Source organism: Mchenga conophoros, linkage group LG1, assembly GCF_057382185.1.
Source record: "Mchenga conophoros isolate Kocher_MC1m ecotype Shallow Benthic linkage group LG1, M_conophoros_male_GT1.1, whole genome shotgun sequence".
NCBI classification, from domain to species: Eukaryota; Metazoa; Chordata; class Actinopteri; order Cichliformes; family Cichlidae; genus Mchenga; species Mchenga conophoros.
Genome location: NC_140526.1, coordinates 15,403,895 through 15,419,932, shown reverse-complemented (window position 1 = coordinate 15,419,932; position 16,038 = coordinate 15,403,895). Strand labels below are relative to the sequence as shown.

At 40.1% G+C, this 16,038-nt stretch overlaps 1 protein-coding gene across 2 annotated transcripts in view; it reads right to left on the bottom strand.

Annotated features, from left to right (window-relative positions):
* The window catches only part of LOC146583116 (frizzled-3-like), a 33,779-nt gene that overhangs the window by 2,963 nt on the left and 14,778 nt on the right, over window positions 1–16,038 (bottom strand). For both annotated transcript variants that reach the window (XM_085267527.1, XM_085267536.1), the window contains exons 3-10: window positions 8,773–8,969; window positions 8,153–8,455; window positions 7,898–8,060; window positions 7,223–7,522; window positions 6,723–6,974; window positions 1,222–1,370; window positions 726–840; window positions 52–215 (exon numbers count right to left, since the gene is read on the bottom strand). In XM_085267527.1, coding sequence (XP_085123653.1) covers window positions 52–215; window positions 726–840; window positions 1,222–1,370; window positions 6,723–6,974; window positions 7,223–7,522; window positions 7,898–8,060; window positions 8,153–8,455; window positions 8,773–8,969 — 1,643 coding nt within the window. The remainder of the gene's footprint in view (window positions 1–51; window positions 216–725; window positions 841–1,221; window positions 1,371–6,722; window positions 6,975–7,222; window positions 7,523–7,897; window positions 8,061–8,152; window positions 8,456–8,772; window positions 8,970–16,038) is intronic.

The following is a 16,038-nucleotide window of genomic DNA, read 5'->3' as shown; positions in this document are numbered from 1 at the left end:
GATTCACATCGTCTGAGAGGAAGCGAGAGCATCGTGGATTTCCTGGTCTACCTGTCATCTCGAGTGCGCCGCAGGCTGCTGTGGTAGCTGGCCTTGCTGTGGACGCTGCTGGCCTTACTCCTGGTGGAGGAGGGGTGCCCGTGGTGAGTTCTAACTGGTTCATCAAGGTCGTCTAGAACAGCTAAGTGGGTGGAGGAGGCGTGTGTGGAAGTGCCCTACAGGAGGAGAGATCAAACACATGTAGCGCTGAAACCGCTGAGATTAAAGATTTAATTTAACACCCGACACCTTTGCACAACGTGTAAATATTCAAATCCAAAAGGCTACATCTTGCTCAAGGCTCTGTGTACATTACTCCAGCATAAGACATTCATATCTTTTGGATCTTGACTCAAATCTAATGACAAGATTATGCCTCAGGTTATTACTTTTATTATTATGATAGACACCTAGCCAGGTTCACAGGGGTTGAAAAGCTTCATTGATGATGCGGCTAAATATTATCAATGAAGTCTGATTAAACCTTTATCAAAGCTTCTAGATGCTGACAAAAAAAAACAGGCATACAAGATACGATCTTTCATTTCAGTCTTCTCTTCCTTTCATCAGTTTCAAAAGAGCTCAGAGCCGTAACCTGTGGACATTCATGTTTGGACTTTACTCCCACGGCACTTATAAATAATTCCATCCTGCTTTTCTTTTTGCTGTTGTCTTTGCAGTCCTACCTGAGTGGATGTCCCTCTGGACTTCCTAACGATGGGGGTGTTGGGCTCACGCAGCAGAGACTGAGCAAAGTCCGGCTGCTCTTGCAGCACCTGGCGAGACTCATTCACCCCACTGCTGCAGAAAGAAAAAGGTGAAGGAGGTCAGAGGTGTGACGTTTTTACAGACAGGGGACAAGTCGCAGATAAAATTGGAACCAAGAGACAGATTGGGGGGGAAGGAGTAGGAAGACATTTAGGATTCAAGAAGAAATACGGGAAAGAGACAAGAAAACAGTTGATAAGGACAGGATAGGGAAGATTAATGATTAATGTGCTGTTGTATAGCAACGTGTCACCACAAAAGGAAATACAGTAGAGATACTAAACCCCTGAACAACTGAGAGGGAAGGAAAATTGCATGTGAAACAAAGTACAAGATACTTCTAAGTGCATAATTAGTTGTGATAAACTCAATTTAGTTCTCTCGAACATTAAAAGACACACAGTCTCTTCTTACTCTTTGCGCCTGCGTCCATGTAGGAAACTGGCCCACTCAAAACAGGTCTTCTTGCTGCCCACCCAGAAAACAGAGGGGATCCCCACCACGAGCATCATCAGATATTTAATTAGGAACAAAACCATGGCCGGTCTGCTGGTCTCCTCAACCTGAAAATAAAATAAAATGCACACGTTAACGATGCAATCATCTAATCAGCACAGCATGGAGTTTTTAAAAACACAGAGTAAAGTGAAGCAGAGGAGAGAGAGGAAGAGAACAAAGGCTTCGATTATAATGTAGGCAGACTAATTGTGCAGTAGAATATTTCCTCGACAACTAAACATGAAAGATATGCTAAAAGCTTTGGATCCACCAACATTTAACAAACTAAAATCCTCAAACATAATCTAGACAAACCGAGCTGTTTGATGGATCTCCCAGCAGAGGGCAGAGATTTGGTTCTTGGTCCTCTTTTTATTGAATATAAATCCCAGATTTTTAAGAAATACAACAAACAGAACGCTGTGTCGTTCAATCCCAAATCATGGTTTCATCTGTCCGATAAAATTTCACTATGGGAAACCATCAAACACACTGAGTACTGTGTTAAAAAGTTTTTGTGGAAAACCATTATATTGTACTTTAGGTGGTCTTTAAGATATCAAATTCTTTAAATTTTCTTTTTAAATTAAGATAAAAATCTTCCTAAAGATGCTATTAAAGCAATTGACCCTCACTACAGTGAGGGTAAAATCCATGAGCAGCTGAGCCTTTTAGTGAGATAAGAGATTTATTGTTTTTGAAACCCGGGCCCAGAAGAATTTCCATTTATTAATTAGCTTAGGTCTCTGTCACCCATGCTGAGATGAAATGTGTCTTATTTAGATCATCAGATAAAACGAGAAGCCCTGGGTCTTCAGTAAATTATCACCCGTGAACACACACAAAGAAAGAAACTCAAATGAACTTTGACACCACAAAAGAATCTTCAATTATCCAAGAACAAGCAACTGCGCCCTCTCCCAGAACACACAGAAAACCCCCGGGCAAAGATCACATAACACACAGCAATATTGAAATTCCAGAGCTGTAATAGGACGTAAAGGGGATCTTCATGATCTTCACAAACACACAGACACACTCACACAATTTGACATGTGATGGAAACAATGACAAAGCCTTATGAAGTAAAGGTGTATGTGTGTGTGTGCACACATCCAACTGACTGACACACAGGTAGGGATGGAGTATGTTAGCGTCTGCACTGTGCACAATTATCTGGTTAATAATTTAGCACTGGACTATATGAATCACTGCATTCCCACCCATCTTCATAAACAGGATAAAGCCCTTATGGAGGACTGGCAGCAGACCGTGACTAAGCAGCCCAGGGAGCAGAGGGGCTGAAAGATGCATGAGAAAATTAACTGAAATACAAAGAGAAAAGGAAACGGAGCAAAACAAAGATGGGAGAGGTTGGTTTTTTTTTTTGTGGAATTGGTCTTGAGAGCTATATTAGCTGAGCTAATGATGCATGCCACACTCTGCTCCCCTCCCTCACAAATACCTACTCACTCAGCCGCACACACAACTAAGTGCCAGCTCTTACCCACTCTCAACCAAGCACTCAGCATCTTTGGCCAAATCCCAGCTCCCACCCTTGGCCCTTAGGTATCCCATTTCTTTGGGAAATTGAAGGATAGTGGTCATCTAGCCCCCCAAACAAAGCGTGGAGGACCACCTTGCCCTAAGCTGCAGTGAAAAATGGAAGGGGAGAATTGAGATTGGGCCTTTGATCATGAAATAATCCATCTATCCATCCATCTAACGGCTTAACTTAGGGACGCGGGGGGCTGGAGCCTATCCCAGCAGTCATCGGAGAAGAGGCAGGGTACATTTTGGACAGGTCGCTAACACAGAGAGACAGGTGACCACAGGGTCTCACATCCACACCTACGGCCAGTTTAGGATCACCAGTTAATGTGACGTGTGTCTCTTTGGAATGTGGGAAGAAGCCCATGCAGGGAGAACATGCCAACTGTACAGTGAAAGGCACCAGCCAATCAGGACATGTGCAGAGAAAGTGCTAACCACTTCACCACAATGCTTTCTTTCATAAAGTAAGCATGGGAGTTCTTGTTGTAGTTCCTAAATGTCTTCCCACTACTGTAATCAATTCTGACGTCACCGGCTACAACAAAGGTAAGAGCTCATCTGAATAAAACCTGGTTAAATTCCAGATACCAATTAAAAATCATCTTCACGTTAAACTAGTAATTGTACATTTTTGTTTTTATTTCTCAGAACCGAGTGGCTAACATAAACTAGCTAAAATGTTGGCTAACCAGAAAAATTATATGATTGGACTTTTTTTTTTTTTAAATGAGACTTTGTTTTTCCCTCGTGTTTTCATACATTTCTGGCCTACAGAACATGGCAAGACTTAACTTGTAAAAAAGGTAAAAAACAAAAAAACCCGTTGAGCTCCATTCTTGAGTAATTGTGTATTCATGTGAGGTCAGATAATCGGAAAAACTGAGTTTCAGACCGAGAAAACAGACATGATTTTCCTTTTTTTTTTTGGCTAAGTGAGTTGCATTTTCTTAAAATCCGACAGATAAAAGTAAATAACTTGCTGAAAATAGTTGTAAGAAAAGTTTGATTCATTCCTTTATTGCATATTAGTTATTTTCTAACAGTAACTGCGATGGCCCCTGGGTGGTGAATGTGTCTGTGTTTTGTGGTTTGTGCTGTGATTTGTTCTACAGGTGCTGATCGAAGTAACTGGCTGTATGAGCTAAACCTGGGCCCAGTGAGCTTGGTTATAAAAGCTCCATCCTTTCAGGTCTCTTTTGCTCACTGCCCTGATTTGAATACTAGCTTCCTGAACTACCGGTAGATCCACTTAGCTACAGCACGTATTCTTGGGTTATTTGCCTTCTACAGACTCTGCCACACACCCACTACTGACTAGCTGACAAACATGTTCTTTTTAATTATGTTCCATAAAAAAATGATCCTTTACTAGTTACTACCTGTGAGCCAGGTTGTGAGACAATGCATAGGTGCTCTTCAAATACACCAACTAGTTAAAAAAATGATAATTCTAGAGATAATCTTTGTCAGACAGGTTAAGTAACTATTAGGGGTGCAACGATATTCGTATCGATATTGAACCGTTCGATACAGTGCTTTCGGTTCGGTACGCATATGTATCGAACAATACAACATTTGTAATTTATTTTATCAATTTTCCTTCTGACGATGCTGTCTGTGTGGAGCGCTCAGTGAATCTGTGTTCGACTACTCCGCCTAGGCTGCACTGTCGAGCGCAGATCCACTGAGCGCTCCACACAGACAGCATCGTCAGAAGGAAGAGCACAGGGCAAGCTAGCGAGACAGAAGTTAAGCTCTCCTTGCAACAGGCAAATTGACCCTCATTCAGATCTGGCGTTTGGAATTATTTTGGTTTTCATGTGACGTATGACCCTGAAGGTAAGCGAGTCATGGACTAAAGTAAAACAGTATGTTGGATGTGCCATGCAATGCTCAATTACATTGGTGTGAACTAGTGTGTTAGCGCAGTTAGCTCGTTAACGTGTTGGCCGTCTAGCCCCATGCACGGAGCGATCGGCGGTAGCTCGTTAACGGAGATTTGCCGTGTTGTGGCGTTAAGGTCATTTCAACGAGATTAACCTGAAAGCACTAGTGGGAACACAACGAATATGACTGCACATTTACACCGACATCATCCTAGTGCAAAGACAAGTGGAAGCAGACAAAAAAAAGCAAGCATGCTACTAACTTTAGCCGAGTCATTTAGACAGCTGTTAGCACATGATTCTCCTTATGCTGCTGAGAATATAGCCCAGAAGAAGCGGATAGTATAGCTTTTATTTTGGAAAGAGACATTTCTCTGTAATAAACTCTCTTTTCCAAAGATGAGTGATTCCTCAATCAGATACAGGGCTTGCAATATCGCTAGCCCGACGTCCCGGAGCTAGCGATTTTTTCAGTCGAGCTACCAAAATCTATCTCTTCCCTGCCCGTCGGGCTATTGTAGGAAAAATATATGTCAATGCTTTTGCATTCTTTCAGAAATGTAGCTGGGTAATTATGTCATTGGCATCGGTGAGCCACTGTCAATATGTGACATATTGAAGTCGCGTTTGAATTTGCGCTTGTTTTTTTGCTTTCACTTTGCAATCGTGCGAACTGTGTATAGAGAGCGACAGCACTGATCTGTGAGTGATGATAATTTGTGCACCAATTCCTCTGACATCGTCTTATTAATCGTTAGCTTACTATGCAAACATGACAAGTGAAATCTCCCGCAGCTTACACATGTGAGAGGTTGATCGCGCAGAGAATCGCTGAGCTTATGTGAGTGAGTGTGTAAAAGCATTTCAGTTCTGCTGAGCCAAATAAGACAGGTCAGGGTGAAGAAGTGACAGCCAAAGAAAAGCTTACCACAAAACGGAGAAGTTATGACAAATCAGACTATAAGGCAAAAAGAAAGTGCAGCTTTATGGTTTCATGGACAAAAGAATTTCTGTGGCTGCAATATGACGAGCTATATAACCAGGGCTGCACATAAGTGGTCCGCAGGTGCGCATTCGCTGTCAAAATAAAAAACGCGCACAAGGGTTAGGGTTAAATTTAAAAACTGTACTTTTGAGTTAAAATATATATTTATAATTTTAATAAATGACAAATTAAAAATGCATGAACATTTTTTTTGTATCGAAAAAATATCGAACCGTGACACCAAAGTATCGAACCGAACCGAACCGTGAATTTTGTGTATCGTTGCACCCCTAGTAACTATATATCAAAATCAGCTATGAACACTTTATTGTTTGTTTTGCAGTACTTTGCCTTTTCCCGGTCCATGTTGTCCCCTCAGTCTGACTTAAAAAAAAGCACACGAACACAATTAAGTTGGTGCGATGACTTCACAACTTGGGAATCCTGACCATTTGAGGAGTGCATGAATGGAAGCTATATTGATGTTAACTCCTTCCACTGGAGAAGTATCTTGTTCACTCATTATTTATGATATGTTTAGTAGTCTTACACTTTTCTTTCCTGAGACACAGACAAGCTCCCTCCCCAATAAGGAAAGAAAAACACAGATTCCTCAAAACAGAGCACCTGCGGATTTTCACCATTCAACTTTTGCAGTATGACAGCACAGACAAACTGTGAGTGACAGAGCTCTGATATTTGTTTGCAGCTGAGAAAACAGGCAGCATGTGCTTTCAGACTGTAGACTACCAGATTTGATTAGCTACTCTGACACTTTTTTTTCTTAAGACAGGCTATCCAAGTATAAAGTTGCAGCACAACAGCTGGCAGCTGTAAAAATGATTTACACATGCACCGTCTTAACAAGCACAGATAGTGTCTTCTCTAAAGTTTCACTATATTATTACATCATCTAGTAAGAAATGAAACATAGTTTGTCTAGTGAGGTTAACACCATCACATCGTGCACTTTCTTATTTTCATCCTTTTACCTTGTATGGGCATGGGATGTGATAACGCCTGCAGTTGTTCTCCATCCATGTTTTCTCCCAGATCTTCCGGTATGTGTGCTCGTATATGTAGCAGCCAATCACAGTGAACAAGGGAGCCAGATACAGCACAGAGAACACTCCCATCCGGATCATGAACTTGACTAGTTTGGTCTGGTTCTCCTTCTCCAGAGGAATTTCCATGCGCACCCTGTTCAGAGCGACAATGCCCACTAAAAGCAGGGAGACGCCAACCTGACAGAAGACAGACAAGAAGTTAAGGCTCAGTGAACCTTTAAAAAACTCTTTTAAAGGTTGGGTGACTGACAGACAGGTCTAAAAGACATTTAATGACCCACCCATCATTACTAACCAATCCATCTCTCCCAATGTCCACACTTGTATTATTTCATGCAGTCATTAATCGGTTCACACCACATCCATCCTACTCACCACTTCTTTCATCCACCCACTCACTCATTTATCTCCTGAACTGTACTCACCGCCACATTGACACAGAGCGGTGCCAGAACAAACCACCTCAGGGCGTCTATGTCATACAGCCCTATGAAACACACTCCACTGATCCCATCTCCCTCGATTTTATTCAGGGCCAACAGGGTGACGGTCAGGGCCCCTGGGAGGCCCCAGGCAATCGCATGGAAGAGGAGGGCTTTCTTCTCAATGGCCTCGCTGCCCCATTTAGGCACAGCAGCCAAGAACCAAGTGATTGTCAGTATGACCCACCACACACTGCCGGCCATAGTGAAAAAATACAAAACCATGAAGAACAGGGTGCATGCCTGAGAGAGAAACACAGGAGGAAAAACCTCTGATCAATTAATCATTTGGGAAAGGTCATCAAAACTGTAAATCTGCAACTATAGAGTAGTAAAAAGTAAATTCATGACACGTGTGCGCTCTAAGTCAGTAAATAGATAATTGCACTGTGTAATAAAGATAAAGTAATGAAGTTAATAAGACAGCATTTTTAAAGTGTAGCATAGTTATTTTTATTAATTGCTAAATAAACATCCGTCAACCTCATCATTCAACCACAAAATAAATAATTTAAAATCTAGTTTAGAAGTTTTTAGCCCAGTAAATCATCACTAATGTGCTGACAATTTTAAATCAGGCAGTTTTCTCCCCCAGATTCCATAAAAATGAGCAAAAACCTTGTTGTGTGAGCCCTGTGTTATGGTGGATGCTCTGAACTGGGAAGGGCTGACAGGGTTGCACGCGACCCTGCCTTCCAGCAGGAAACCCAGGAAAAACACCAGCGACACCATGACGTAACACACAGCATAGAAGATGATTGGTCGCTCAGGGTACCGAAACCTATCGAGGAAGATAAAAGAAAATGACTTTGTGTCTTTCTCCACTGCAACGATACTAATACTTTCAAAGAAGTTACATTCAGCTTTTCAAACCTTGTAACATCAATCAGGAATGTCAGGAAGGTGAAGAGTGTTGCAGACAGACAAACAATGGAAACAACTCCAATGAAGTATCGGATGAAGGTGAGCTCCTGCTGGTTGAAGAACATTGAGGGGCATGGGGCAGAACAGTCCTTCCTGCCCATAAAAGTGTAACCCAGGTCTGGGTCGACCTTGAGCTCTCTGGGGCACCAGAAACCATAATCTCTTTGGACGGTCATTGATGATTGGTCAGTGGGTTCAGAGCCTGTTAGCAGGTCCTCTAGACGAGGATAGGGCTCGTCACAATCTGGGAACCTGCCCCCAAAAAAGTAAAAGAAATTATATAAAGACAACAGCCTCCACAATGACCTTACGGCTACATCAACACAGCAGTTTCAGGAAAAATATTATAATCGACATCAAGGTAAGAAATCACTACATAGGTTATCTAGGTTATGACATTGCTCTAAACCTGTACCCTGTAGCCTATATGCTGTAGACTTAATGCAGGACTATAGATCAAGCATAAGTTTCAGTCAGATGTACCTCATCTCAGCAAGTCTAAAATGACAATAAAGCTAAATTAATTTTTTTTTTTTTTTTTTTTTTTTTTAAATATAGCAGATTCATACCTGCTGCACTCCATATCATCTGGCCAGGCTACGCCAAAAATTTCCATGAGTTTGTGGCACTCATCCTTGGCCCGCTGGCAAAGGGATCGGCATGGCATGGAAACGTGGCCGTACACAGTGCAGACTGGAGCGTATAGTGCACACAGGAACATCCTCAGATCAGCACTGCACACCAGGTTTACCATTGGATGAAAAGGCTTTGGAGGAGAAAAAGAACAAAAAATGCATAAATAAAATGTTGACACCAATATTTTTATCTATGCAAAGCTCTATGACATAAAAACACTGACTGTGCAAAGTAAATGATAAGTGATATCCTACTCTCAGAGCAATACCTCTAAACACTGACATTTCGTGCTGCTGGTATTCAACACTAAAGTCAGTGTTAATCAGCATGAAAAGCTTGTTATTAAACATGACGTGTATGTGGATGATCCTAACACACATGCATTTACACACAGGCTCAGGACGTTAAATGCTATCGGCAGCACACACGAGAAGGCTCATATTTAGCCAGAAATAGATATCAAAGGGCATGGAGGGAAAGCGAGAAGGATAGCAAATAATCTTTCAGATGCAACTTACACTACTACTCAGTATTTCATCAGCAGTTAGAGGCTTATGAAATATGTACAGCTGCAATCATATTACCACAGATCTCTTTGAAGTTGGGGACAGCAAAGGCAGACTACTGAAGGCTGGAGCTACAGCCATTTGTCAGTAAAATGAGCAAACAAACAGCAGGGCTTTTCACACATGGGAGATTATATACCCTGTTCCCTGTAGGGACAGACTTAACGGTTTAAGGATGACTTTTGACCTTCATGGTGCTGTTAGAAGATCTCAAAACAAATTACAAGGAAAAATTTAACTCATACTTACTTACTTATTACTTGCATATTAAAACAATCACATTATAACTTGTGCACTTAATACTATTTCACAGATGCACTCAAGTTTTAATAACATTGTGCTTGACACTTGCTTGACAGCACATAACACTGCATTGTGCATATGCGTAAAGGAAAAAATGTGTTTGTGTGACACAAAACAGTAAATTTACATTGATTGCTTATCATAACAACTACAGTGCATCCTCATATAGGGAGCATTTGTGAAAATATCCATGCACCAGTAAATGCGAGTGTGTGCTTTATGCTCATTTCTGTGTGAGGTCAGGCCTTACGAGTATGTTTTGATCGTTCTCAATTGCCGTGTTCTAGATCTGCACACTGGAGATGTTCCACCAGTAAATGGATGCAGTGGTGCATGAGACGTGTGACACAGTTTTGCGTATTGCACAAAGACAAATGTGAGTGTGTGCACACGCCACCACTCAACTTCATGAATTTTGCAACCAATGCTTCTTTTTCCTTTTCTTTTTTTAAAAAATCTATTTAATGAGCAGCATGCATTGTGCCCAATGGTATGAAAACTGATCTAGAAAAATGATCCTTTTATTTGGCTGTAATAATATTTAAGAAATTCTCACATAATCTTGCCTCTTCAGTGTTTTCTAAGATGATTCAGGAGCCATACAGGAGCACACACTTCTGTTTGAATAGTGTGCAAACCTCAAGACATGATGGGGAAGTCCAGAGTGAAGGCTCGGCTAAATATCTAACCAATCAAATATGTCCAGCCAGTGGAAATATAGGAACTGGATTTTAGTTGTGCTGTTTATTTCCTCTGCTAAGGACATTGTATGATGTTACCAGGATTAATCAATAAATTATAGACAGATTTGTATACAAATTGCATCTACCAAACTACACATCAGACTGAAGGCAGAACTATTAGGAGATGTTCTTATTCTAAAATGAAAAAAAAGTATTTATCACACTTTTAAGTTCGCCACACTGGAATAAAAGGGTTAGGTGCAAATAATTAGAACCTGGCAGACAATTTAAGATACAGTAATTCTTTGTGTAAAAAGAAAAATCTCCAAGAAAGCCAAAAACATGATCACAGGATCAGCAGGCATCTCTTGAAACTGTTGGAGTCAAAGTGCATGAACATTCAGCCAGAGGGAGATTGCACCAATTTCACCTGCCTGGGAGGGGTACCGTGCCTCAGCTGTGTGATATTAGACAGCGCATGAGTATCACTTCAGCAGTTTTGTGTTTACAGCAATCAAACGGATTAATATACAATTTACAAAAATAATTATGACACACACTTGCATCGTCTACATTGAGATGTCGTAAAAAGACGCGCACACACACACACACACACACACACACACACACACTTACACTTGTATTTGCAACTTGCAAGTGGTAACTTTGCCTGCAAAAATTTCTAGGCCTTAAAAGGAGGATATGAAGTTTAATGACTGTGTGAGAGCGTTCAATTTCTTTTTTGTACTGCGTTTAAAAACAAACAACCCCCCCCCCCCCCCAAAAAAAACCCCCACAGTACATATGTTCAGGTGGTGCCAGCTGAAACTGGAGAGTTTCAAGTGTCTGACATGAGTCATGTTCACTGCAAGGATTTTACTCAGAAATAAGATGTTATTTGAGATAGTGATATAATGGACTGACACTCTTCTAAAATTCTTTAACGCCATCTAATGCTATCTCCGATGTTAACTGATAATAATGACAGTGTTAACAGGTATCCTTATTAATGTAGCAAAACATCTATTCATGCTTAATATAGAAGACAGACAAACAAGACAAGCTGTAACTGTCAGCAGCTTAAAACCTCTCCCTCACTTCTGCAGTTGGAGATGTAGCGACTGCAAAAAACAGTTCAGGATTTGATTCGGCTCATATGGTACTGTGGCTCACTGCCACAAATATCACTGCTAATTTGAATGTTTATGATAAGTGTTCTGTGATGTGACTCCAAGTACGTTGTAAATTCCTCAAATGAATTTTTAAATTTACTTGAATGTATCACTTCACCATTTGCGTTCTCCGTTTCTGTACTGGTGCACTCTTTCAGTAAAGTGCAGTATAATTCTTTCCAAGCCATTAAAAAAAAAAACCCAAATAAAATCTGAAAGTGTTCTGGTCCTCAGTTTCAACTCCCACCTCACTCAGCGAGCCTAAGGCCACACTTAGACAACGAGTATCTGCTTTCTGCATGAGTGTGTGTCTGACTGCATGGGCGACTGGAGGCTTTCTTCTCCTCATACTAACTCTACAGCAAATGTGTGTGCAACTCCTTTTCTACATGTCCCCATTCTGCCCATTTTGCCAGTGCGTGTAGGTTTACATGTGCACTTGTGTGTATGTGTCAGTGTTCTTGTATTTAGCCTATGTCCCACTTATTGCGTTTCCAGTGTGTGTGCTTATGCTAGGCTTGCGTGCCTGAAAAAGTCAGCGTGTGTGTGTGCACAACTATTTTGGCAGTCAGGGCAATTGCCCCCACATCTCCTACCACAAAGAGAATATTGATATTAAGTGGTCTAACTGTGCCACCCAGCAAGAGAGAAGGGGGATGGCAATCAGCCTTCCATGGTGGGCAACTTGAGTGAATTGCTTGGCATTTTGTGTGTCAGTTGTGATGGAGGAACAGGGAAAGGAAAGTAGAATAGCCCACAAATCTGCCTTGGGGGAGAGGACAGCCTATTAAGACATGGAAAGATGTGGAAGAATGAGTAGGGTGGGGAAAAGAGGATACAACCATTGCAGTGAATCTGCTTCCTGCATTGTTTTATTTATTTTAGTCTATAGTGGAAGGATGATGAAGCAAGAATAAAGTCACACTATTAAGAAAACAGGTACCTACCTTTAAAAAAAACAAAACACGAAAAACAAAGTAAATGTACAATGCACCTCCATTGAAATCTGCAGTATACCAGCATATAGTCTTATCCATTACATATCCCAGTTAGCTAAGTTATTGAGATATCACAAATAAACTAACAGTTGCAGTCCAATACTTTAGAAAAGCAGATTATTTAAACTACTGCCATGTTTCTGCCCAAGTAAATTTGCTGGGAAATATGCAATTTAATGCATACAAACATATCATCCACGAGTGAGCAAGCACTCTGTGCAACAGACTGCTGTCTGCAGCTGCTGGAAAAATGCTGACGTCATTTAAAAATCTAAAGAGTTTGTGGTGTCCTTTTTTAATCTATTTTTTCTATATATATATTTTATATGTTTCCTTTCATTTTGTTTTTATATCCTTAAATGGCAGCTATATGTCAATCCTTAGTAGCACACCTACTGGAAAACAAATTTGTGAAAACTCTGGCATTACCACCATTTCCGAATGGATTCTAAAATGCAGTCCGACCTTAGATAACTGAGCCACAATTACAGAAAACATAATGTGACAAACTCATTTAACAGCCACTCACACAGGGACAAAGACACACACAGTACAAGATACAAAAACAAAATGTTCCCTGTAGCTGCTTCACAGACAACAAGCAAGAGGAATTTTGAATCATTCCTCCCCCACAAAACTGTTTTAGTTCATCATGTCTCAATTAAGCTGCACTATTTAGGTCATCCAGCAGCATCGTAATTGGTTTTAGGTCATTGCTTTAGCCTGGGTAGAAAAGATAATATTAATTATCTTTGTCAATCATTGTGTCGATTTAGTTGTGTACTTTGAATAATTGTTTTTTTTGCATCACACAATCTCTCCTAAGCTTCATACACTGTCATACACATCATACACTGGTGCCCTGACTCTCCCCTGTAAAACGTCTGGATACAATTTTAAATTGCTGTTCCTTTAGACTCTGACCTTGACACTCCTTTCATAATGCTTCACTGTCAGCAGGAGGTGTTGTTCATAATGTGCATTGGATTTTTTCCTCCAAGCACAGCACTGCGCATTTCAGTTCTACTTCTTTGGTTTGCTTTGTGGGATAGCAGTCATTTCCTTTATGCTGTCTTTCCATTAAAATCAATCCCATTATTCAGTGTCTTTTCTTATAGACAACAGGAACAAAGGTTTCTGTAGATGTCAATGCAGGTGTTTTTCTGTCACCTTAGGGTAACCTCATTTGGAAGCAACGCTCCTGCAGTTTGCTATTTGCAGTTTGTCCTTTGCTAGGGTTTATTAACATCCAGGTATTTAAAAATATTTCCTGATATTTTCTTTTTTTTTTTTTAATTGTTATGTAACGTCACAATGCTGCTTCTTTAAACGTTGTGATCAAGACACCCTTTTTATGAAAAGAGCAGATACATTTAAGTATTGACTTTCTTTCCAGCCCTCAATGTGAGGGAAAAAACAAACAAACAAACAAACAAAAAAAAAACAAACCAAAAACAGGAAATTAATGTTTATGTACTTGATTTTCAATTAACTTTGATTAACTAAAGTAATAAAACAATTTCAGACTGTGTCTTCTATATTTGTGAATTACATGAAGATCAGATCACACTTGAACACTTGTGAATTATAACTGGAGATGTGCAAAAACATTTTATGCTCAGTCCCTAAAGGTTTTTAAAAAAAACCTGACACAGCAGTCACTAGATGAATTTAAAATATTGTAATGAATAATCAAGGCTAATGTAGGTTATAAAAAATTACTGTGTCCAGTAAAGAACATAGTTGAACAAAGCGTATAGCTTAAAAAAAGTCTACAGTTATCAAATGGTCACCAAACATAATTCCAGAACCCCATCCATCATGCAATACTTCAATTTGACATCTCCCCCACACAGCTTTAAAATGGTATGAATGCTGGTTTGACCTCAGTCACAGAGTATCTGTATTTGTGAGAAACATTTTAACATTCACAAATTTGGCTTTCATCATAGCCCTTAGTGCAGCATGAGTGCCGCTGAACCAATGGCTGTGCATGGGAAACTTATGCTTTCTGAATTTGTGGCACCCCCACTGGTATAGTTTAAAGTCCCTAAAATCAAATATAACAATATTTTTAATTTAAACTGTACATTACAGTCTTAACAGTAAGAACAACATGCAGAATTTAGCCATCCATCAAAAACAGACAATGGTGGGGAAAATCAATTGGAAAAAAAAAAAAAAAAATCACATGTGTGTGAGCAAGTGCTCGGGACAGGCAACTTTGAGTATTCACAAAGAAAAGAATGAGAAGCAGAGTGGGTTTTTGAGCAAAGTAAGAAAAGAAAAAAGGCCCCTGACTGGTCCACCTCTTTTTCAATAGAGGGATTAAGTTTCTTTCTCTTTACTCCCTCTCTCAAAAGAAAGCCGGGGGAGGGAGAGGGAAAGAAATGAAAGGAGACTAAAAAAGCTTCGGAAAGAAAAAAGAAAGAAAGAAAAAGGAAAAACTGAGAGAAAGAAAGAGGCATGTGATAAACCTTCACCTAATGCAGGCAATACTTTTGGTAAACAGCAGATCGACAGCAAAAACTAATTTAAAGATGTAAGTGAAAGAAAAAAAAAAGACAAAAGTGCAAAATCAAAAAGTAGGAAAAAATATAGGATTGAAGGGAAACTGGAATCTTTATAGCTTATCAAAGCACTTCCTTCCTCACGCTCACCAACCAATCATGTCCCTTGGGAAGGAAAAGGGGCTTACCTGGTGAATGCACGGCAAGAAAGCTCAATAAAATGGTGACAATGTGTTATATATACATTATATAAACTTCTGCCTTAGGCTACTGAAATATGAAGCTCATGGTCCATGGTCAAAAATTTAGAGCCATTACATATTTCCGTTTTTCTCATTTATTTTCCTTATGACACACTAACATGTCTTTTGTGAATGATACACAATCAGATGGTGAGCTGCTTTGTGCCCTTACATTTTTCAAATATCTTAACATTGTTCTACCACAATGTCAATAAAGCTGGCCTTACCACAACTCATTACAAACGAGTTAACACCCTTGCCGTCCAATATTCCCAACTGGCCATTCAACTAATTAAATTTGTTTTCGTTGCCCAACTCCCTTTTTTTCCTTACTTTTCCTCTCCCCCTCCAAAGCAGCCAAGAACAGTTAACTGGAAACAGGATTCATATCCAAATATGAACATTTGGTTTTTGAATCTCTAATATCTTTGAGTAGTCAGTTTAGCCAGTCTATGTGTGTGTGCGTATGTGGATTTTGTAGAAAATCCAGTTAGCCAACTTTGCAGAAACTCAGACACTTCGTCAACTGTTGAGGGAGGGGTAGAGGGAAAAGAAAAAAAAAGTGGAATGGGAAAAAGAGCGGCGGTTTCTCGGTGGATTAGGGAGTCAAATGGATTGGAAAGAGTGTTTAGAGTGTGAGAAGCCCAGACGAACACACGCACACTTCCTGAAACTGTCACCAGCTTTGTGTTGTGGTCAAATCAAGGTGACAGGCTGGTGAGCAA